We start from the raw sequence: 24,752 nt of genomic DNA on the forward strand, positions 1-24,752 counted from the left end.
GTTTTCCCAAGTTTGAAACAAAACTTTGTACAGACACGCTGCTCTCTCAGGTCAGCCATCGCAAAACCGCAAACTCACGGAAACACAACAATGGAAATACGTTCACCAACAATAAACCCAACCACTCAACTTGACGCCGCTTGCCACACTGATTCAAGAAGGATGTGTGAGGAGACACCTAGCGGTATTTTGATGTACTCATAACCATTCGCACGCAAAATTCAAATTTCGGAAACTTTTGGATTGCCCCACGTAATTTAAAGTAAGCTATGAGAGAAGTAATAAAATTTTGCTTCTTGTTTCTATACTGTCCAAAAACTTACATGTTCTCTTCTGTTCTGTGTCTGTTTGCTGACTGGCGTTTTTATGTATGGATTTCTGGCAGTACATCTTTAATGTTATGATTGAAATTGATCTTTTATTCTAAGAAATACATTACAAAAAGAGGCAGGAAATTGGTGTCTTAGATAGAAATTTTTAAAAGTAAAAAATAATGTGAGAGTGTTTTTATATACACAGTCCTTGTTTATTTATATGTAATTTATTTATTAATATATACAGAAATGAAATATATCTTTGGTAAGTAACAGGTAATACAGGTGAATGACATTTATACTTTCTTAGCATTGCTAGGTTAAACTTTCAAGGAGAATCCTTTGTATACTGTTCTTACATGCATAATTTCCTTTTGCTAGTGGTGTCAGGTCACTTATATATGATGATCTCACAAGGGGTGCTGTTTTCTGCTGAAGCCAGGCTATCTCTTTTGCAAGGCTGCAATGAGTTCACAGGCTTCCTGGTACAGACATGTTACAAGAGACATGAATTTCTAAGCCTGGATGAACATTCATAATCCTCATGAGGTTAAACATATAACAACTGTTGTCCAAGAATTGGATTTTTATGAGCAGTTTGATTCTCATAGATCCAGCCTTTCAGTATTGCACTGGTTAAGAAAAAAATATTATTATTATTATTATTTGCAGCTTTAAATTTTTATTATTTGATATTCTCACAACAGTGGTTATGAAGAGTTGTCTCCACTTGTTGACGTAAACTGCTCGTTAATAAATCAGTCTATATGTTTAAAATATTTATTCTTATGTCTTTTTTTGGAGTATTTATTATTCTTAAATTAAGTTAAAAATGTATTTTGAAATGTATTGCTGTATTATATTGATGAATCACTGTGTGAATGTTATGTTATTTTTTACTTATGTTATTTTTGATGTGAGGTTGTTGATATTTGACATGTCCAATTGTAATTCTCTACAGCTATGGATGAATAAATAATAATAATAATAATAATAATAATCCCAGAAGATAGACTCTTTATAGCTTTAAATTTTATTGTTTGCAATGAATATGCTTTGACCTGCATTACAGAGCCGTTGCAGAACACAAAGATTTATCTTGCCTATGGAAATTACTAGGTGATGCATGCACATTAATAGCACAACTGCCAGATAGCTACTCCTATGTGTGTATCAGAAAATGGATTGCAGATTCTTCATCAGAATGTGAGGAGGAAGGTGAAGTTGTAATTTTGAACAAAGAGAATGTGTTTCAACAAGGAGTGAGGTAAGAGATATCTACGACATGAATGCACTAATGATGCAAAGTTGTAGACTTAAATCCATCTATAGTGGAGTATCCATTTGAGTCTTAAGGAATTATTTTCATCACAGACTCTTCTGTGCAGTTAAACTGACTTCTGTTAATCCTTTCAAGTAGGATGTCAGGAGGTAATAAAAGTAATAACCATTCAAAACAGTAATAAGGTAAAACTGACTGCAAATAGTTGATGCTTTAACCACTCTGCCTTTTAATTTTGCTTTAAATCATGCTGTCAGGAAAGTTCAAGATAATTGGGAAGGGCTGAAAATGAATTAAGGAAATTAATTTGTGGGGTGATGATATGAGTGCCACAAAGGATAATGTAAACATTTTAACAGGCTAGCAGAGAAATTGATTTAAAAGAAAATGTAGGTAAGGGCCACGCCATAGCTCAAGCAGTTAGTCGCTGGCTTCCCATTGCAGTGGCCCAGGTTTGATCCTGGGTCTGGTCAAGTGGGATTTGTGGTGGACAAGGTGGCGCTGGCACAGGTTTTCTCCAAGTACTTCGGTTTCCCCTTCCAATCTTCATTCCACCAATTGCTCCACAATCACCCTCACCTATCATCTGGTGCTGGTACAATAAGCCAGAAGTGGCCGCAGTACAAGGGACTTAGTCCCACCCCACCAGCGATAAAAAAAATGTAGATAAACTAAATATATGAGCATGTCAGGAAACATATGACAACAAAATCATGATATAGCTGTAGGTTATAATTTGTTGGAAAATGTTTTAAGGTTTCAAGCATTTGAGACCAATGATAACAAACAGAAATAAGGGTCACAATGAAATTGTAAGATAGGTGCAGGAAATACTTGTTTTATTCATCCCCCTTTGCTCTCTGCAGCATCAAAGATCAAGATATGTCTATAAAGCGATAACTTTGTCAGTTATTTTCTAATATTCTTATTTTGAGGGAAGAACATGAACTACAGTATTTGAAACTAGAATGCTCAGGAAAATGTTTTTTCTTTAAGTGGCTTATTACTACATAGCAAGGAACTTTCTGAGGTACCCAGGTTGTGTAATATTGTTAGGATAGTCAAATTGCGGAGGTTACAATGGCAAGACATATATCTTTTCATTCATTCATTCATGTTTATTCATCCTGTAGATCAGATTACATTGATATAGGACATGTCACATAATATAAATTATAAAATTAACAAAATACAGTAGATTCTAAACCAGTAAACACTCAAGATATGCAATGACTACTCACATCTAGCATGTATCACAATCTAATATATCACAGTCCATCCATCTTGGATAAGGGAAGCAAGAAATACAGAGATTTGATGTGTAAACCTATTGTGAAGTGACCACTTTGAAGATCAAGAAGAAATGATGAGAGGATAATATTAAGGATATCATAGGTTAAATAGATTTTGAGGATGGGATGTTGATGGACTAGCTCAGGATTGCTTTCATTGTCAGGCTTTCTTATTAGTAGTACTGATTCTTAAAATTATTATACCTAAGATAGCAAAACAAACTTGAAGATGTGTGCTAGTTGAGTAGATCGATTATTATAACTGAACTGGTGGAACTTCCATCAATGCTGTAGTCATGTGCAATTTTTCTCTTCACCGCTATCTTCAGAATCCTGCCTTTTTCCCCCGCAGTAATGCTTTCTTCTGATAAAGATGTTGAAGCGGAGTCATATTTAGAAGTAAGATTATGTGTTCTGACCTTTGAATTGCCTAGGACAACATGAAAAGTAGGGATTTTCACAGCATATAGAAAAAGATATTTTATGAATAGATAAATGTGTTCTCATGATTTTTCTTATACTTCCCTTTCTTAAGGAAGGCATATAGATATACGAGATAACTGCTATTTGTCTCCCCTTCCGTCTGAACCAGTTGACCTTTCACAAAAGATTATGTCAATGTTATGCTGTCAGAAGCCATCCCAATACAGTACTTCTTAATTTGCTTAGAAGATGCTGAACCTATTGGAGAAGCGCGCGCGCGCACACACACACACACACACACACACACACATAAACTAAATGTTTTGTTTGATTTTACAAATTCTGCCTGCAACATGTTTCAGTTCTGAGCACTCAGTTAGGTATCTTTACAAATTAAAGATTGGATTATTGGATGAAACACACCAGAAGTTTCTTTATGGGTTTGAATTTTGTTGAGAGGTCCAACTCTTCCCTAAAAGCTCTAATTAAGACATTAACATTTTCAAAGTTCAGGTTTATGTTAGTTAAATTATTTTGTATGGACCAAACTGTTATCAATGATTACATTTTAACAAAGGCCATCAGAGTGAGTTTGATGGATATTTGTTCTTCTGATTCTGTTTTTGTAGTCCTAGGGAGTTTTCTTTCTTTTTCCATTTTAGCTCATGTTCCTTTTTTATGAGCAAACTTGGAAGATGTATCATAGTATTACCAGTTTTGTCTGAAAATATTTTTATATCTTATGTAGACAGAACGTTAAGTTGTACAATTATTCATTTGTATTTTTTACCAGCCTCTGTATATAGATACAAGCATTTAAAATAAAGTAAGCATCATAACATGTTCAATTTCTTTGTTTTAACTGACTGTTTACACAGGTGTTATTGTCGAGCATTGAGTCTTCGTCCAAACGACAGTCTCATATGGCATGACCTAGCAAATGTTTACCACTTGCAAGCAAATTTTATGAAACCTTCAAATGTGAAAAAACAAATACGAGAATATGCCCTTGCTGCTGTCAAGAGAAGCATTCTGCTGAACCCAAGGGATTGGCAGCATTGGAACTTGCTAGGTGTCATTGCATCGTCTGTAGGTATGGGCTACAAATAGAAGCTAGTCTAACTTGGTATTATGACAAGTAGTCCACTAAAATATATTTTTTCTTTTTTACAGAATTAAGCAATTTGGATCTTGCACAGCATGCATTCATCAAGTCTATACAACTGGAGAAAAATAATGCTATAACATGGACTAACTTAGGAACTTTATATTTGTATTTAAATGAAATCCAATTGGCTCATGAAGCATTCAAAGTAGCCCAGAGATCTGAACCATCCTACATTGAAAGTTGGATTGGCCAGGTGATAGTGATATATAGCATTCTTTATAATTAAAAGCTTTATTTTTTTATTTACTTGTAGCATGCTTGTTTAGAGATGAGAAATGCATACAAAATTTTAGTCAAAACACCAATTTGAAGACTTAAGTGTATGTGACAGGATAATATTAATGTAGGTTTTAAAGAATAGGATGTGGGCTCGATTCAACTTTCTCAGGATGGAGACCAGTGTCAGCTCTTGTGAACATGGGAATGAAACTTTGGGTTCCATGAAAAGTGGGGAATTTCTTGAGTAGCTGCATGGCTACTTCTGCACTTCTCAAGAATGACTGTTCCATGGGGCTAGATTATTTGTTCTTATAATCTTCACTGTAAAAGGTAAAGTTGTCCCTGTGCTCAACTAATTAAGAACTATGCCATGAAGACGTATGGGGGAGTAGATGTATAGATCCACATTTTCTTGACCATGGCACTAGTTGGAGGTGAGTGGTCAGCTTTACACCTCAGCTGCTTTACCTCCAGGGAAATAGCCTCCTGGTACCCATTGTATATGAGGTTGGGTGGACCCCAGAGTTGGTCTGGACAATGTGTAGAAGAGAAAATTCTTGACCCTACCGGGGCTGGAATTCCAACTCCTTGATTGTCCAACCCGTAGCCAGTCTCTATACCAACTACTCTATCCCAGCTCCTAATCTTCACTGTAGTTCTAAAATTAAAATGAGGAGAACCATGTGGGAGGCGAAGACCCACACAGCATTGTAGCATCAGTAATGAGGAAGAAGGATAGAATATATTTATAAACGTTTTATTTCAGGCTTTGGTTGCTGAAAGCATGAATCACGAGGATGCGATGGACTTATTTCGACACACGACGCAATTGGGAATTCATATGGAGAGCTGTATTGGATATTCTCATTGGGTCTGTTCCACTCTTAAAAATTCAGACAATCAGAATGACCCACATTATACATACAGCATTGAGAAGATGTTTGCTGTTCCAGTGGCAGGGGATGCAATGGTCTGGTACACAGGTGGGATTATTGTGAAGTGTTGGAGTTCCATAGAGACGTACTAGGACATTAGCAACATTTTGCGTCATGTTTTACTCCTCCCCCTTCCCCCTTTCTCCAACATTTCATCTTACTATTCTGTTTGTTATATTATAATTTGTTACAGATATCTTGCATATAATTCATCGTTATTTTGTACCATTCACTGTGTCCTCACTTGTCATGTTAAATAATGATATCGTAAAGTCAGGTAACCAGCCTTATGTTGGATAGCCTGCTAAAATGTGTGCCTCCTCAGAACGCCTAGGAATGTTCCGTCACTGTACCAGTCCCATGGGAATGGTTGCTTCTTTAATCTTCTGGAATGGCCATTGAGATCTTTGTTCCTCTTACCCTGAGCATGGGTTCCCTTTATTTGTGTCCTCTGGAGAGAGGATGTCCCAGTATTTAAAATACCTCAGGAATTTAGCTCACTGTTGGTCCATGGGCCATTAGGCCGTTCCTGTAAGGCCTTGTTCTTGCCAACTGCAGTTTTGCCAGTCATAGTTCACCAGCACCCAGGATTGGCAAAAAATTGATATTGTAACGTGTCTCGTTACTGAATACGCCGTAGAAATCGTTAACTGGTTTATTGAACAATCTACAAGTAACAGCTACAATTACTTATCACACAGTTTCGGGGTTTCACACTTTATAACCCAAATCGCATTAATCTGTTACCACTGTTGCGGGGTTTCACGATTTATAACCCTATGCGCAAATCAGCTCACTCTGTCTTCAGTAGTCTACACGTTTACAGTAGGGGAGCTATGTATCACTGTATCACACACTCCCAATTACACAATCACACACACGTCCGGTTCTTCTTTCCGCGACGGCTGCTATACTCCAGCTGTAGTCAGCTGACTGGAGAACTGTTGATGACACACTCGCTAGTAGGCTTGCTTGGAACTATCTTCGGCGATGGCCACGTTACAACTCAACTCGGCGACTGTTACGTTACAACTGACTCGTAGCTGCTGTGCAGTTCCCTTATACAGCCACAGTGGTGCCTGTTCCGTACCACGTCACAGGAGTTGTTGCCTGCTGCCTGGCAACCGCGATATCCCTTGGTGACGTCACCACTGTTGACTCGCGTTGCATAGCTACCAGGTTGCGGGGACTTGGCTAACTTCGGCTCCGCTCGGCTCACTCCGGCTCCGCTCGGCACGTCACCGCGGGGAGAGTGGCGGGGTGATGACTCGCCTATTACGCGAGCGCTACGTTACCGCCATGTGCCGCTGGGGAGGAAGGGGTCCTCCGTTGCGCAACATGTCACAATATATTTAATTTTTAAACAAAGAATTTTCTAGGAATGTTGTGTGACTTGCGGTTATTTCAAGATCATTCACTTTGCCTGCAAGTAAAAATTATTGCCTACCCCATGCACAATGCAAAGTTTTACATTTGTCACTTCTAACATGTTATTAGGCTTGTCATTGTCAGGGAACAAAGGAACTGGTGAGGCATGTTCTGCTGTATTTGGTGTGGCCCCATATGTCCAATGCTTAAAAGGTGGTTTTCTGTTGTTTGTAATTCATCAGTATGAAGACAGAGATATGTAATTTGAATGGCTGTGAAGAACCTTATTCCCCCAGGTAACATTAAAGGGAATGCTTGTGCATATAACATGCTGGGATTCCTGTTGGAGAGACAGCAATTATATCGTGGAGCAGCAGAAGCTTTTGAAACGGCTCTACAGCTGCTGGCAACAGATGAAGACTCTACCCTGAGGGACATAGTGCTGAACAATCATGGAAGGGTGTTGGTTTACTTGCAGCGATATGAAGAAGCCATCTGTCAGTACCAGAAGATTAAGAAAGCTGACTTCATCACACAATGTGGTTTGTCTGTGGCATATTTTAAAGGTAAATATTGTGGTGCAGTAGATGTGGGAACAAAAATATCAGATTAGGATCTTGTTCTGTACAGAAAAAATAATTTGCAGTGGAATAGTATACAATGGCAAGTAGCAACATGAAAGAAACTTTGCAATCATGCAGATTATTGTGCTTTTATACATAATTTTATTCATGCCTTGTTTTCAGCCAAAATGTATGAAGATTCTTATGCAGCTTATGAGACAGCTCTGGAATGGCTTGCCCCTACTGATGGCCAGAAGTCCCATATCCTAGTGGCTATGGCAGCAGTTGCTTACATGTGTCAAGGATTGGAAGATTCTAAAACATTGCTGTTCCAGTGGTAAGAGGTCCAAATTGTAAAGTTGCCTGTATGCAGAAACACTGGCATGCCCATAGCCTATTCTTTGCCTGGAAGACATTGCAAACTGGATAGGTTGAGGTACCATGGACTGCACATACATTACTTCTTCATGACTTCCAGCACATAGAAGGCTTTTAGTAGTGAGAACCTGATTGCACTCTTCTCTTGTATCTTGTTTGTTCCAGGATTAATATGGTCAAAATAATGATTAAGTTAATGTAAATATTTATGCAACAACTAAGTCTAGTAGTGGAACCATGGAATTAACACCACTAGTAGCAGAGCCCACCTTTTTACAGTTTGTCCATCTTTGTCCTCCAATGCTGTTAAGATCCATCTGAGTGTTATCCTTCAATCTGTACTTCAGTCCATCAGCCTTCCTCATCGTAATTCCTTGTTTTTCCCATCCACAGCCACACATCCATTCAGACCATCATAATTTTGATTTCCCTACTCTAACAGTACTGTATGACCTATAGAAATCACAATGTTCCTTGTTATGTAATATCTAAAAATTGACCACCTTTTCATGCCCTGTAAGTCCAAATATTAGTCTGAGTACTGTTTTCAAACATTTGTTATTTATGTTCTTCCCTCAAAGTAAAAACGATTTTTAGAACTGTACAAACAAGTGACAAATCATGTTTTGATAAATTTGATTTATTTCATTCTGGTCCGTCACACTAACAGTATCATAAGAGGTCACACTGGACGGAACTGTTTAATCTCTTATGACATGTTTTGATATTTTATGTTCCTATTTTCAGTATCACATTGAAGCCCCCTTCAGTCCAGGGACTGTTTGCATTCTGTTCACTTGGCATGTTGCACTCTGACCTCACATTGGCAGAACTGGCTCTCAAAGAACTGATTCCATACAGAGACAGCCCTGAGTATGTGTCTCACATTGCTGTCTTCAAGGCTTATACACACTTCTTGCAGGTGAGATTCACAATCACAGTAAACAATGCAGGGAAATTGGAAGTGGAATATACCATCTGCATCATATGTGGTAGCTGAATCAGTAATACTTTGCTTCATATGTCGTAGTTGTGAGGGCTGATTCTTGACTTGAGTTTCTCCACATTCCTGGGGTAAATTGAAGTAATACAGTAAATTAAGCAATGACTATGTCCCTCATCATCATCCTCTAACAGGAATGAGTACCTGCAATCTTCCTGGGGATAACGGGCCGCACATAAGGCCAGTAACTTCACTGCCATTTGAGAGCTGACTGTCTAGAAAATGTGGGAGCCTCGACGTCTCACAACCCCTTGGGCCTCCACAGCCTGTTACAGGGATAGCTTTGCCTTTTTTACCTTCATCCAGTTCATCATTCACAGTAGTTTTCCAATTTGATGCTATGTATGTACCTTATGCAGCTGAGAAAGTGTTAAATAAACTAGGAAATTAATCTTTTATTAGACTTATTCTGTATTGGAGAGTACTGCATTCATACACTCTCTTTAAGATGAGTTATTAAAATGTGTTGAGTTAAAAGATTTTGTTATTTTAGTTATTGGTTAAAATCAAGATTTCTTGCTCTTCATGTTAGCAGGTAGCAGATTTGGACTTTTCCCTCACAGAACCCTCACTGAAGTACAGCAAAAGTGATGGTTGTTAACCTGTAGTATGATTTATAAGTTTGACACATACTGTGAATTGCTATCATGATGATACATTATTATTAGATAGCAATTTAATCAGCCAACAGAAGAGGTTTGAAACAAGATGGAATTGGGCAGCATAAGTTCAAATGTGCTTGATCTGCAGGGTCGCAGTGCTGAGGCAATTCGAGCACTGAGCAGTACAGTTCACAGACATCCTGGAGAACCTTCCTTGTGGTTAGCACTTGCATTGCTTCTGCTGCATTTGTATTCAGAGTGCAAGCCTTCAGGGGCAGCTCGATGTGCGCAAGCTGCTATGGCTCTTGGGCGGAATATGATTGATGTTTCAAAGGTGATTTTACATTTAGTATACTCTTGTAAGAGGTATACATCTACTAATGAACATTAAAATACCATGTAAGATTTGAGGTTTTCACGGCGGTGACTATGAAGAAAGCAGTCTTCTGGGATTTGGCACCGTGTAAATGTGGTGTTAACTGACGTTTCAGAGGGACGTATCACCTCCATCTTCAGGTTCTCACGGTCTCTTCGCTTGCAGATTTCTTATATTTTTCCTTCTGCCCTGAAGATGGAGGCGATATGTTCCTCCGAAACGTCAGTTAACACCACATATACACGGTGCCAAATCCCAGAAGACTGCTTTCTTCATTAAAATACCAGTTTAAGCCTTTGGTTCAAGACTGGCTTAATATATTTGTTCTAATTTTCAGTTTGAAATACATATGTGCACATTTCTAGTGATCAAAGCCTACACTGTTATTCTGAAGGATTTATGATGTTTGGATGGTATCTTTCAGAAAAGAGATCAGGTATTTTTACTGAGCTAAGTTGCTGTGAGCCATATTTGCTGCTGATATACTTGAGCAAAGAACTGTCATCATTTTAAACTCACAACGAAAAAATACTAGTAACTCTAATATCTGAATATTATGTAATGAGCTGTTGGTAGTTCTTTCTGATTACTAAGAGGAAGTGCACAGAGCAAGTTGGTTGAAGTTGTAGCTCTTTTAACTTATATGCAGGAGTAACAGGTTTGAATCTGAGTGAGGATACCAACTATCCTGACCAAGGTTTTTCATGGTTTTTCTGGCCCTCTAGGAAAAGGCCAGATGGTGCCTTATATTAGGCCATGAACTCTTCCTTCCACATCCTTTCCAGTTCATTATTCACCACCATCCTCTCATTTGTCACTATTTAGTCTGAGTTACTACCTGCATCATTAAATAAACTAGAAATAAAAAGACTGAAGGAAAGTGACATTATAACAAAATGTACTCTAAACAGTATGATCTGGGTTGTAATTCCATGTAGTTCCATAGAAGTTCACCAATGTTTTGGAGGAAGGAATTGAACTGTAAAGAGTAGTCACATGCTGCATCACAGAGTCCAGTATATCCGGTTATCAATCCAAAACGCATCTATAGTCACTCTAGCACGTGATTGTTGTGGGTATGATTATATTAGAGGAAGGAAGAACATTTGGAGGTCTTAAGTACAGAGTGGTTTTTATTTTTTTATAACAAGGTAGTTGCTGATTGTTGTGCAGTATGGAGTCTAGACTATTTTGAAGTTATGCTGCTTGTTCATTTGCAGGTGATGTCACTTGTAAGCCTAAGCCACCTACTGTCAGGCAATGCAGTAGAAAGTTTAAGAACTTCTCAGAAGGCTGTGCACATGTTTCCTGATATTCCTGACAACTGGGTAGTACTAATTGCTTCTTTTATGCCAAAGTGTATACACCAGCACTCTTTGGAAGATGCCTTGTGGTTGAAGCGTCTTATTAGCCACGTGCGAAGGAAACTAAATGCATCACGTCAGATGAGCCAGTGGCTGAGTAACCATGAACGTAAAGTGACACTTATTGCAGAGGAATATAGAAATCACTAGTTCTTATTGAGTCTTATGTTGTGATAACAGTATAATTTTTTGTCATCTGATTATGTGATGTTTTAAGATATCTGACATGTAATGGAGGCACCAGCTTCATCTGACTGCCCATCATGAAGTCATATCTGAATTCCTCTCATTCTAATCTTACAACAGGTGGGACAGCCCACAGACTAAAATTGACACTTGTGAATGCAAAATCTGATAATTTCTACTGGAAAACAGCTATTTCATATGTAAATATAAAAGACAAACTCATAATTAGTTTCCAGCCAGATGGAGAAGGTTCTTATAAAATTAAATTATCAAATTCATCCATTTATATTTTTTACATGATACTTATTATGTAGTTTTAAAGTATATATAAAGGAATAATTTTGTTAAAAATAATATTCAAAATCTGCAGGAAGACTTGCTATGAATATGTAAAATGAAATAATTTATTAATTTGTCAGACTTGTTTTGCCCTCATTTTCAAAATGTTTGAAGGGATGCCTTACCATTTCAAGCCCTGGTTTGTGTACAGAGTACCAGGGTACTCTGTACACAAACTGGTATGTTTTGAAAAGCACACACAATAATTAAAAATAAATATTTCATATGTGAAATTTTGGGCATTTTCAGGTCAGTGAATGAAGAGAAGAAAATTAAAGTTTCATATGCATTGAATAAGAATACTGAGAGTAACTCGGTAACCAATAAAAAATAATCAGTTGCGTCACCATACTATTTACACTTCACATAATAAAATTAAAATATATTTTACTTCTTAATAGATATTACTGTAAGGTCAGTGTTTTATTACTGCACTATAACAGACAAGTTACTTTACAGAACTGCAATCCCACACATCAGGATCTGCTTGCTTTTACTTCAGGGGGGATGTAATTATCATCTTCAACCCTTGGCTTCTTCCTCTTGCCAAAGTAACGTCTGCGATAGAACACTTTCTTTCTCTCAATTTCAAGTTCCCACTTTTCTTGATTATCAAAAAAGAAGAGTGTTTCTTCACGTTTTACGAGCGCTTCCTTTTCTAGCTGTACCTTTGCCAGACGCTGCTGCCTTATTAACTCATCCAATTGTTCTTGCAGTAACCTCTGTTTCTGGGTTTCCCATTCCTTGTACACTTTGCACTGTTCTTCAACAGCTTCTTTCTCCTTACTGCTTACCACAGATTTAACTTTATTTACCACTGCTTCATGCAGATCACTGTCAGTGACCAAGCCTAATGAATCAAGTTCTTTAAGGAGGTGCAAGAATTTCCCTTTTAATTGATCTGCACTGGCTTCTGCTTGGGGAAGTTCATTCAGAGTGTCTGTAAACATTTCAACCTGAAACATTTAAGCAGTTACTTAGTAATACCCATGAAAATATATACTAACATGGAATATGTGGTCTTCTCTCAACAGGTCATAATCAGTTGAACAAGAATTTTCAGATTTATGCAGTGCTGAAGATTTTGAGTGTGGCCTTCTGGGGTATGACACTGCAGTGTGGTGAGCAGATCCCAGTATTTTGGAGGAACCTGCCACCTTCATCGTGAATGTGGAGATAGCAGGTTCCTCTAAAATGCCGATAACATCCACCAGATTACATGATGCCATAACCCAATGTAGCTAATCAAGAATTTTATTATGGAACCCAAATGTTTTTTTCACAGAAGCCCACCATTTAACCATGTCCTAAATCAGTTGAATTTACATCCTCATAATCTATTTATTTACATTATGTTCTAATATTACCCTTCCAGCCATATGAGTGATACACAATTTCAAGCTGCAACTCGCATCAGGGTTAAAGAAATATTCTTTTATTAATATTTTGTGCCCCTTTTTAAGGTCCAAAATTATGTATGAATAATAACTGATGAGTTTAGAGACAACTCGCCTGGTACGGTTACATACTCGTACATGTATGGGCTCATGAAAGAATTGTCAAAAATACGAACTTAAAACCAAACTTAAACATGGTATTTATTCAAGCATCATGTTGCATCCACACATTATATAATTATTTATTTTCAGTCTTATTAATGCAACATTTCTAAATGTTACAATAGCTGTCTATTGCCACACACACATTTCATTCGCTTGTTCTCGTTAAAAATACTACATGTTTCAGACTTACATGGCCACTCTTATATATGATATGTCATAAGTTTTTCCACTGTATTTTTCTACTGAGGCACCACTTAAAAATGATCAAGTGTTCAGAGTTAAAAATTTTTAAGGTTAAAATTAATTAAAGTACATTTAAAACTGAAGCGGGCCAAGTCCTCCACTTTACAGGATGAACACTATGTATAATGTACTTGTCATATGCAGGTAGCCACTGTAGTGTTATATTATTAAAGAATTTTTTCTGTGTATACACAGTTTCCCTCAACCCAGTCACATTCTTTCTTTCCTCCAGAGCTCTCAATATAGTTATGTTTGTCAGTATATTGCATTTGTTGCGTATGGTCTTCTTAACAGTGAATGAAAAATGTCCCTTGTAGTTGAATGATTGGTGTGCCCCAGCCTATGTAGATCTTGGTGCACTTATGTTGTCACTGGTACATGTTTATTTGGTGTGGTGTTTGTGCTTGATGAGTGAAGACTTTCAGCTTTTGATTAACTTTAATTGATGCTTTGCTTGACACGACAATAAAGTGAAAGAACTTCATACATATGAGATACCTGAGGATGGCCATGTAAAGCTCAAACATATATTAATAATGAGAATAAGTGATTGAAATATGACTGGACTGTGTTGAAATAACCATTCAGCTACTGAAGCACTTATGAAAGTTACTTTAATGAGACTGAGATATGTATTGTTGTATTGTAATTTATTGGAGAGGGTGGGTTTCCCCATGCACTTAGACCATCTGTTGGTCCATTGTGCATCCCCCTATGATATTCTACCAGTCTCTATTCCCTACCGGTACTAGTGCGTGCCATCAGTCCCGACTCCGCCAGCGAGTTCGGCCTCTACTGGCTCAGCGGTATCTCGATGCTTCCCCCATCTACCAGAGGTGTTAGAGACTACCATTGGGCGGGAAATGTCCTCAGTGGTCCCCTTGGGACATGAGGTTCTTTTATGTGCCGTAAAGCTACGACACGGGACCCACGGCTTAAAGTCCCTCCCGGAGGACTTGTTCCCTGAATTTTTCCACCCTTAAAAATTCCACGACCACCTCCAGGTTTGAACCCGCGTACCTTGAGTCACGAGGTGGGAACGTTACCCCTAGACTATGGAGGCCACTGACTGAGATAAGTAACTAAACATGGTAGTTTCTCCATGCCAAATATAATGGCTATAGCATTGCAACATAATCTCCTAGCCTTATTTGTGATAAAGGGGTCAATATATGAATGTGAAGTGAAATGCTGTAAGAGATGCATCTTCTTGCATTCCATTAACTACACACATTCATACCTAAATGGCTCTGAATACTGGTTCATGAACATGCACAGCCTCTACAATTTAATAGTGTGAGTTTGTGCACAAAGTTACAGAAAGTGAAACATACTCCTTCTCTGAACACTGCAGGTTTCTGCTGTCCTTTGAGGATCTGTTCTAGAGTCCTAATAGCTTTGTCCCATTTCTGGTACATCCCCCAGCCAACAAGTTGGTATGTCCATCCTACAGGATCAGGAAATGTAGCACCAAGGGTGGCTAACGTCTTTCCAACAAGCAGCTGTGGATCACGCAAGTCAAAGTGATCGTCAAAGTAAGGGTTGCGTAAATATTTCACCCTCACTTTAACCTGTAAAATAAAATATTAGCAAGAATTCCATAAATATTCAATATCACTTGGAGTCAATACTGACTGCACACAATCTTTTTTTTTTCTCCCACATTATATCACGGGGAATATGGCAGCAAAGCATGGATCTTAAAGAGGACAGAGAAGACTAATTAAAGACAAAAGGTTATAATCCTTCCAGCAATAAAAAATGTAATGTCAAATTACAGACATTTTATGTGATAACAGAGAATTAGAAAATAAGAAAGAATGGATTACAAGAATGAACTCCTAGATTAAAAAAGCATAAAACATCAACTTAGGAGGAAGAAATGGCCTGGCAGAGCTCTCAAGAGATTTGTAGATTCTGTTATTAATACCCATACCAGGCCTTCTGGGCCTAATACTGGAAAAGATTATGTCAATGTTTGCTATCGTTTGAATGAAGCAAATGGTTTGATGCAAACTTCCACACCAAACTGAGCTAAACAAAAACAAATAAAGATACAAGCTATCCACCCAACTGCTGTATTGCAAATTCTGTCTCAGTTTGTCACAGAAATATTAATTTCTTTTAAGAGAATGAATTCACAACATAACATTTTCAAGATACCCAAGAATATGTGAAACATATATGAATAATTAGATGATACACAAGCCCAAAGTTGGGAACTTATGATACTTGGAGGAATTCTCCATACCATGACTGAGTTTTCATGCTCCATAGTATTCGGCCAGAAGGACTGTCGGGAAAAACACGAGAAATACATTTATTCTCCAGGGTTTGCTCAAAACTTGAGACAGATCACAGGGTGCTGGTGAGCTATAAGTGTAAACCCCTATTCAGCACCATACAGTATGAGAACAGGAAGTGCTGAAGTAAACTGGAGGAACCAGGAAGAAACACAAAGATCTCTTGTATGTAGTAACAGGAGGCAAAAATGTGTATACAGAAGAAATGCAGAACTTGTTCTAATTACCCAAATTATATTTTAACCCTCATCAGCCATATGTCACACTACTGCAGCACAGCACTGCCCAATCCAGCTGGCTGAGGGCTGCATTTTTCAGTACTATTACCATTAACCCCAGGTTAAAAATGTGGCCAGACCTGTAGAAGCATGAGATTTCAAATCGCCATTCCCTGATGATAAAGATTATAGTTACCATTCTGAAGCAACCCTGGGTTCTATAATTTTGACATATATTTGATTAATACACACCTCTTCACCGTCATCTGGCTCGTGTACATCAAGTGGGTCGTCCCAACTTCCAGGGTTTTTAAGATACATGTGACAGGAATATAAAGCAAGATGTGAGGTGATTGGGTGTGACCAGTCTTCTTGCAACATCTGCAGTACACTCACCTTGGCTGCAGCTATACCATGAAAAACAGTAATATTGGTATAGCTATACATCGATGCCAATCTCACTTTAATATGGTAAACCCTGTTTCAAAATGAGGCTCTGCTGCCCAAATCAGCATGGCATAATTTTAAAGTCAGTAGTGAAGGAAATGCCACTGCCTTATTCCAGAAGAACCAAGCCATGGCAGTCTAATTATTACATCATGTGTCAAGGAAATAACACTACTAAAATGTAGTTTATGCTTACATCTTAAAAAAGTGTCTCATTTGCTTAATGTGATAACAGTCATGAGGACCACTGCATTTAAATCAACTTTAAACCAGTTCATTTGTAATTAAATATTATATAAAATTCCATAAATGATAAAAAGAACTAGGCATGACAGTTTAGTCTATGACATTATTGATAGTATTCTACACCAGTTTATGTAGATTGGTTGCAAAATAGTAATGGTAATGTAATCAGTGTATTTTCTTGATATGTGAATTTGAAATGATCTTAATCTTAGATTAAAGCAAATATCCTACACTACTTACTTAACTATTTAACTGATGAATTCAATTTATATTCGAAGCTACATCCATGAAGAGAATAACTCTGGGAGCCACTATTTAGTAAATAAGCAGCAATGTAAGGAGACGGTGGCGACATTATGACTACATAACACATTGCTATTACAATTGTGCTATATCTGTTATGATGAGCACTTGTTAGAATGTACAATATAACTACTACAATAATAGGCTTCCACTCTAATTGTAATTTATTCAGGCAGAACTTTTTATAAATGATCAAGGGTCAACAAAATCTGACTATTCAGCAGTAAAATAAAAAGATCACTCCTTATGTATTTGTATATTTTATGAGTAAAGTGTAATATTAACACTATAATTTTGTACTTATGGAAAAACAGGAGAGGCAGGGTAGTGATGGGCTGGACGGCCATTGAATGAGGGTTCCATACCAGTATGGAAAGATTTTTTTTCCTCCACAGTCTCCAGACCGGTTCTGAGGCCCACCTAGCCTCTTGTCTAATAGGCACCAGGGGCTCAGTGGCCAGAGTATGAAGCTGACCACTTATTTCCATCTAGTGCTGAGGCTAATATATGGAGCCATACCTCCATTCCCCATACATCTTCATAGTATGAAACTTAATTAATTAATTACAAACAATTTTACCTTTTGCCATGGGGAAATAGTACAGCATATTTGTTGAGCCTTGTAGATAGAGATACTTCGTTTATAATCTTTAGTAGTATTTATGTTATTGCATAAAAATGCAGAATGTTATGCTAAACCAGCTGAATCTAGTCCACACCTTCACACTCTAGTTCTCTATGATTCATTTTAATATCATCCTCCTACGTATGAGGTGCATTTTAGAAGTTTCTTAGGCCGTGCCATAGCTCAAGCGGTTAGTCGCTGGCTTCCCACCGTGGCTGCCCACGTCTGATCCCAGGTCTGGTCAAGTGGGATTATTTGTGGTGGACAAAGTGGCGCTGTGGCAGGTTTTCTCCGAGTACTTCGGTTTCCCCTGCCAATCTTCATTCCACCAATTGCTCCACAATCACCCTCACCTATCATCTGGGGCTGGTACAATAGGCCAGAAGTGGCTGCATTACAAGGGACTTATTCCCACCCCACTAGCAATAAAAAAAATAGGAGTTCCCTGTATGCCAGCACCAGCATGTAACTGTCTGCACAAAATATATTCTAGAATATGTCTCTTCCAACCTGTGTAATTGTTTTCCTTAATGAAAGCATCCATAAGTAAACCACAACAGTAGTCGTCTGGGAAAATTCCATAATTTAATCTGTCATTAAGAATATGAAGAAGTTCATCATATTTTCTCAATGAAAGAAAGTAGCGAATAACTGCGTGTGATGTAGAATGCAGCATATCTGTTGTGTTTGGACTTAGTCGTAATTTGTGAAGCAGTTCTTCCAGGTCATTTGCGTAAGACTCGTCCCTCACTGCATTTGCAAACTGGAAACAAGAATAGTAGTCTAAAATGTCATGAAAAAAAATGTGGACCATTCTTGCAGATAACCTACAACTCCTAACAGAAGTGTGTCACTGCTGAGAAGTATGGAGTGTGTTGATGTCCAGAGTAGACATGCAAACTCAGGCGAACATGGTCCTGATCATATGAACATAGACTGTAATTTAAAATCTTGATTGGGGTGTGGATAGGTGTCTATGTTTATTGATACAGGCACAGGAAGTACAATGGACCCATCCTCTACTATGGAATCCTACTAAATAATATAAATTAATTTCACATGCAACACTATGTTTTATAATATTTATTAAAATATATTCACTTTAAAAGTTTATCACTACATGTTTCGACCAATGTGGTCATCATCAGGTGTTAAAACTATTGGGTGAGGAGACTCTGTCTTCTGTTTCGCTGCTAATCTTGTTAAGATATAAGTTCCCTCGATGAGCATGTGTGTTTGAGTTGGTATGTGGTTTCATACGGAACCACAGGCAAAATTATAGTTTTGTATATTCTAATTTTTATGTTTTTGGACAGCAGATGAGAAGACAAAAGGTTCTGGACTGAATGGTAGCAAGCATTACCCGAGTTCAATCTCCTCTTAATTTCCTCCTGAATCATATTTTGATGTGTTATTGTCGTTCTCAAATATTTGAACTGTGCCACATTTTCAAACACCCTGTTATTTAGAGAATTTAAATGACTTGATGAATATTATTTTGTTTACACAGATTATGTAGGATCAACTGAAATGTCAAAAATTATCATGAATTAAGGGTTTGGAATGAACGTCCTAGGCTACTTCAAGTATATTCATCAAGAGAGACAATGAAGAAAACCACAAAAATCTGTCCAAAGACTCAGTAACCTGAATGAGAGTCAAACAGGTACCTCATGAATACAATTTCAGACCATTCTCATTACACAACTCTTTGACTTTATTAGCCTTCTGTTGCATTACCATGTCAGTCTATGCGCACAGTACAGCTACCGTCGCACTGCAATACTGTTATGCCAGAGTTAAAATACAAATGCCAGCCCTACATGCAAAACTTAATATACCCTATTCATGGATGATAATGTGTTTGCTAAATCCAAATATGGATGCCAACCCCACAGCAGCAAGAAACATGAAATCTGTATTACCAGGCAATAAAGATTAATCTCATGATGAAAGTGGTCAAACCCTTGTAAAATGGAAAACTGGAACATTTATTTATACACAAACATACCACCAGCACTTGATATTCTATTTATAAAAACATTTGATAACTTGCACTATTTTACTGTATATTATGAACACAGAAAAAGAAACAGAAAAACCCATATTCCTTAATTTTGAATTACTTGATTGATCCTCCTTCATTTGACCAGTATTACAACCACACTTTGCTTTTAAAAAATGGCTTAACTAGTAAAACACATCTTACCAAATCAATGTCAATAGCACTTGCTTTCCCCACATTTTGAAACCTGCTGTCCAGTTCTTGGTACATGTCATCTGAAAGAATACAATATAAAACGATTTTACCTTGCATGTGCTACAAGCCAGAAGATTGCAGGTTTGGGTCACTGGATTTTTCAATTAATCTAATCCTTCCAGCCACACTATGGCCCTGGGGTCAACTCAGCCTCTAAACAGAAATGAGTACCAGGAATCTTCCTGGGGGTAAAGGGCAGCTGGCAGGTAAGACTGACAACTTCACTGCCATATGTGAGATGACTGTCTAGAAAATGTGGGAGCCTCAACATCTCATAACCCTATGGGCCTCCACTGCCTGTTACAGGAATGCCTTTACCTTTTTACCAAATAATTTATATATCAGCATGTATTTATGCAGTAGCACAGAATTTATTCAGTATCTAAACAGTGAAAAGAACTGACTGGATTATGGTTAATTAACTATTCAGTATCATTTGTTACGTTATTCAACCTTGAACAATATGAAGGGTGATTATTTCTTTTGAACTGTAGGAGATGAAAAGAAAGCAGTTATTTCTGGTACAGTGCTCTGAAGGACACTAGAAATCTATGAAACACCTCAGCCAGAGAGAACAATGCTCTAGTCAAGATTCTAACTGTATACCTGCCAAACAGGAGCCAGATGTCTTTCCAATGAGCCAGCCTTAGCGAGGGGTAGACGGCACCATGTAAATTGCAATTTTTGGATTTTGCTAATTGTTTTATACATGAAGAGCACATATTGGTTTATGGTGTATCAAAAACGTGAGTTAAGGACTGAAGAGCAAGGGTGAATACATTTTTAAGCACTTGTGTGATATATTGTCACATGTTGGGTGTATGTCACGTGACAAGTAACTTCACGCCTTATTTGATATAGCGAATTTATTGAACACTCGCTCCCACAATCACACAATTTACATTCTCACAATTACTGCCATCCGCAGTATCACAAATACTTCTCCTGTAGTCACTGTCATGCACTCGATACAACCTGACTCGGCGACCGCTAGTTTGCATTGACTGGTTAATCGTTACTCACTTGTAACTGGCTCAATCCTCACTCACTACTAACTGAACAGAATTCGCTGCTCCTTATTTAGCCTCGGCACTGACAACACAGAAAAAAATTACGTGACAGGTACCACTGTTGTCTGACGCTGTGTTTACAGGTTGCCTAGCAACACTGCTGAGAATTGTTTACTGCTCTGTAGCAACCGTGGCATCCCCCGTTACATCACTCTTGTCACCTGCCACGTCACCGCGGGGGAGGGGGCGGACCGCTGACCGGCCCATCACCGTAGCAGCGGCAGCGCTATTACGCCACCGCTGGCAGGGGAGGGGGCATCCTGCATAGCGCAAATACGTCATAATATTGACAATTAGATTTTATTAAGTTGCCAGTAGATTTACATAGTATTTATGGAGCCCTGAATGTAAGTATTGATAGGAAATATGTCCAAATGTCACAATTGAGCAGATAAAACTCCTACTTCATATATGGGATGTCGCGGGTCTGAATCCTGGGCCAGAGACTAGCTATCCTAATTGAGGTTATTTTATAGTTTTTCTAAGTTTGTCCAGATGCCACAACTGTATCAACAATTTGGACAAGACTGCTTCCTTGTACATCCTCCCCATTTCAATATTCACTAACCATTTTATTTGATACTCTAAGTTACTGAGAGCATTGCTAAATAAAATGTAAACAAATAAGTAAGGCCATATGTCATACTACATAATGAGAGACAATATTTGGAGTATCTTTTGTTTAAAATATTACATGCTACTTAGATAAACGTCTATGAAAATGAAATGAATATAAACATTATTACCTTTATGGAAACTACTTTTAGATGCTGATTATCCTCATGATTTAACTGTCAAAGAATTATCCAACAAAATCACCATCATGATGTGAAAAATATCATGTTACACTCATGTACCATTATGGATCAACAGAAATTAAATAAATAAATTAAAGCAAAAGAGCTCATCAGTGTCAAGACTGAGGAAATCAAATGCACACAAAACCAAAGAGCCTTGCAGCTTGTTCTGTTATAATAAATACTTCATAAAATTACATGATAGGTAAGAATGTTTATGGACATTAAAACATAAAATAATTAATGTTATATTTTAGCGCCCTGTTGCACTGATTTAAGTCCATGATTTATTTAATCCGTCTTGCAGTGCATACACTCATTTATCTCCTTCTCTCCCTCGCACTACATGTTTCGGCATAATAATGCCATCTTCAGGTGCTTACTTATCCACGTCAAACCAGTTCATTGCATGCCATGTTCACACATTAAAATAACTAAAATATGTATCTATCATATACATTGTCAAACGTTAAAAATATTAAAATTGTTCAGGATACCACATCGCTACGTCGCCCCTCACTACGTCAGTCACGCCCATTCTCCTTTGTTGGAGCATTCCTTCATTATCTTGTGTGTCTGTAAATTTTTAATTTTTTTAACGTTTGACAATGTATATGATAGATACATATTTTAGTTATTTTAATGTGTGAACATGGCATGCAATGAACTGGTTTGACGTGGATAAGTAAGCACCTGAAGATGGCATTATTATGCCGAAACATGTAGTGCGAGGGAGAGAAGGAGATAAATGAGTGTATGCACTGCAAGACGGATTAAATAAATCATGGGAATAAAATAGTTATTATTTTTAACCTTTATCACATGAATGAAATTGCACGTAGTTTCCAAGGCAACGTGTTCATTATTTCACATATTCTTTTAAGCATTTGAAGCACTGTATGTTCAGAGTACAAAGTACCTGATACACTTTAAGGAAATTTGTAATAACACTTTATACTCCTATTTTGCTGCTTTAGAAATCAGTGGGCACAGGCCCATACAATTTCCTGGTTGTGTGATGTCACCAGTTGTGTTATCCCATTTAACTTGGTAAATACATACTGCATGCATACAGACAGAATGAAGGTAGAGTCAAATTTTATAGCTATCCCTGTAACAGGCAGTGGAGGCCCATTGGGTTGTAAGACATCAAGATTCCCACATTTTCTAGACAATCACTGTCACATATGAAAATGGCTTGAAAAATGACGAAATAACACAATTCTTTTTCCAACTATTATCCTTCTAAACTTCTGGCTTAACACTTAGAAACAGAATATACTGTACCCATCACTGAAGGAGATATAAACACATATGAAATGTTGTACCTAATTTTATATTCTGCAGAGCAGGACTCTGTAGTCTTCTTTCCCAGGCTTCTTGACATCTGTAAGCATCAGACAGGAACAGTCTTTTGCCTGCAACAAATACAATTAAAAATTTATCTGATACAGCTTCTTCCATACACCAAACTGCATACTGAAGGATCTGCTCTGCTCTGTTATGGTTTGTGTGACCACACATAGTATTCATAATTCTGGCCTCTGCACACCTGGCCTTCTTTAAGACAGTTAAGATGAAAATGGTGAGTTGATACCTAATATCTCACAGTCACAAAATTTTCATTCTGTCGGTACCAACGGTAGTAGGAAGGGCATGGAAAAATCTATGGTACATTTCACATGTCTTTGTGCACGGAGGACCAGAACCTTGATTCTGACCTGTAAGTCCCTGCACTGTGCTCTGATTTGTATTGGGTTAGACCCAACCTGCCAGACACTATAAAAGAACATCATGTTAGTGAACAGAAGACCAATGTTTTACTTGCTTAAAGTATTCTCTCACCATCCTCATCAGAAGATATCACATGTTTGCATTTACCTCTAATAAATAAGACCATATTACAGAAAGAAGGGATTAAATCTACCCTGTCTTAATGCAGAAGCAGTGCCAAGATGGAAGAACATATTGACACTATATGATGGGAAGTCGTAATGTTTTAATTATCACCATGAGAAAATCATAATTCCAAAATATTGATCTATATAGGAGATACCCTATTTCCTAAGCTTCCTGTGCCAAGTAGGCAGAGGGAGCAACCGAAGAGACAGAAGCAAAATGTGTGATGTTGGTTGGTAAAGTGGAGGCTCGCGCTGTGATATGGTTCAAGCATTTGCAAGGGAAGTCTGCCAGAGATATCCACAACCAGATGACCTCTGTGTATCTGGAAGGTGTACCATATGACACAGTGGTCAGGTGGAAGAGGCTCTTTCATTGTGACAGACAACCTTGGAGATGAACCCCAAAGTGGAAGACAATTTCTTGCTGAGGAACCAGAATTGTGGCACGGGTGGAAGCTTTGATCCTATCCAATAGGCAGATTACTACGAGGGTCATACTGAAAGTCATGAGCAACAATTTTTTGTGAAGTAACATGGTTTATTACTGACAAACCAAATACGAGTACACCACCTCAATCTACAGACTTTTCTCTATTTTTCCACATAATAGCCACTTCTTTGTATGCATTTCTCCCAGCGTTCTGGGAGTTTGAAAATTCCACTTCCGTACAATTCTGTTCCAGCCATCCGAAGACACTGACGCACTGCTTTCTGAATTGCCTCCCTCATCTCAAAACGTCTACGCAGCTGATCCTTCACAAATCAGAAAAGACGGTAGTCGAAGGGTGCCAGATCAGGGCTATAGGAGGGGTGTGGAAGAACTTCCCACCCCATCTTTGCAATTGCTTCCAATGTGAGGCGAGCGGTGTGGGGGCGAGCGTTGTCATGCAGTATGATGATGATGTTTCGTCCCAGACGTTTATCGCACAATGAACGACGGAGCTTGTGCAGCGTCTGGACATAAC

At 38.0% G+C, this 24,752-nt stretch overlaps 2 protein-coding genes across 2 annotated transcripts in view; one reads left to right on the top strand and one right to left on the bottom strand.

Moving 5' to 3' along the window:
• Positions 1-11,827, top strand: part of LOC111869725 (tetratricopeptide repeat protein 37) — a gene marked incomplete in the record, with an annotated part of 31,664 nt that extends 19,837 nt beyond the window's left edge. The window contains 9 exon segments of the mRNA XM_033753541.1: positions 1,398-1,581; positions 4,190-4,404; positions 4,485-4,672; positions 5,465-5,681; positions 7,298-7,567; positions 7,748-7,901; positions 8,690-8,864; positions 9,696-9,881; positions 11,144-11,827. Coding sequence (XP_033609432.1) covers positions 1,398-1,581; positions 4,190-4,404; positions 4,485-4,672; positions 5,465-5,681; positions 7,298-7,567; positions 7,748-7,901; positions 8,690-8,864; positions 9,696-9,881; positions 11,144-11,437 — 1,883 coding nt within the window.
• A 26-nt stretch (positions 11,828-11,853) lies between these two features.
• LOC111869721 (28S ribosomal protein S27, mitochondrial) overlaps positions 11,854-24,752 on the bottom strand; it is a 16,261-nt gene continuing 3,362 nt past the window's right edge. The window contains exons 2-7 of the mRNA XM_023861446.2: positions 23,215-23,304; positions 19,969-20,039; positions 18,270-18,522; positions 16,391-16,545; positions 14,952-15,188; positions 11,854-12,768 (exon numbers count right to left, since the gene is read on the bottom strand). Of these exons, the coding sequence (XP_023717214.1) occupies positions 12,289-12,768; positions 14,952-15,188; positions 16,391-16,545; positions 18,270-18,522; positions 19,969-20,039; positions 23,215-23,304 (1,286 nt within the window). The 3' untranslated portion in view covers positions 11,854-12,288. The remainder of the gene's footprint in view (positions 12,769-14,951; positions 15,189-16,390; positions 16,546-18,269; positions 18,523-19,968; positions 20,040-23,214; positions 23,305-24,752) is intronic.

This window comes from Cryptotermes secundus, unplaced genomic scaffold (assembly GCF_002891405.2).
Source record: "Cryptotermes secundus unplaced genomic scaffold, Csec_1.0 scaffold2210, whole genome shotgun sequence".
NCBI classification, from domain to species: domain Eukaryota; kingdom Metazoa; phylum Arthropoda; class Insecta; order Blattodea; family Kalotermitidae; genus Cryptotermes; species Cryptotermes secundus.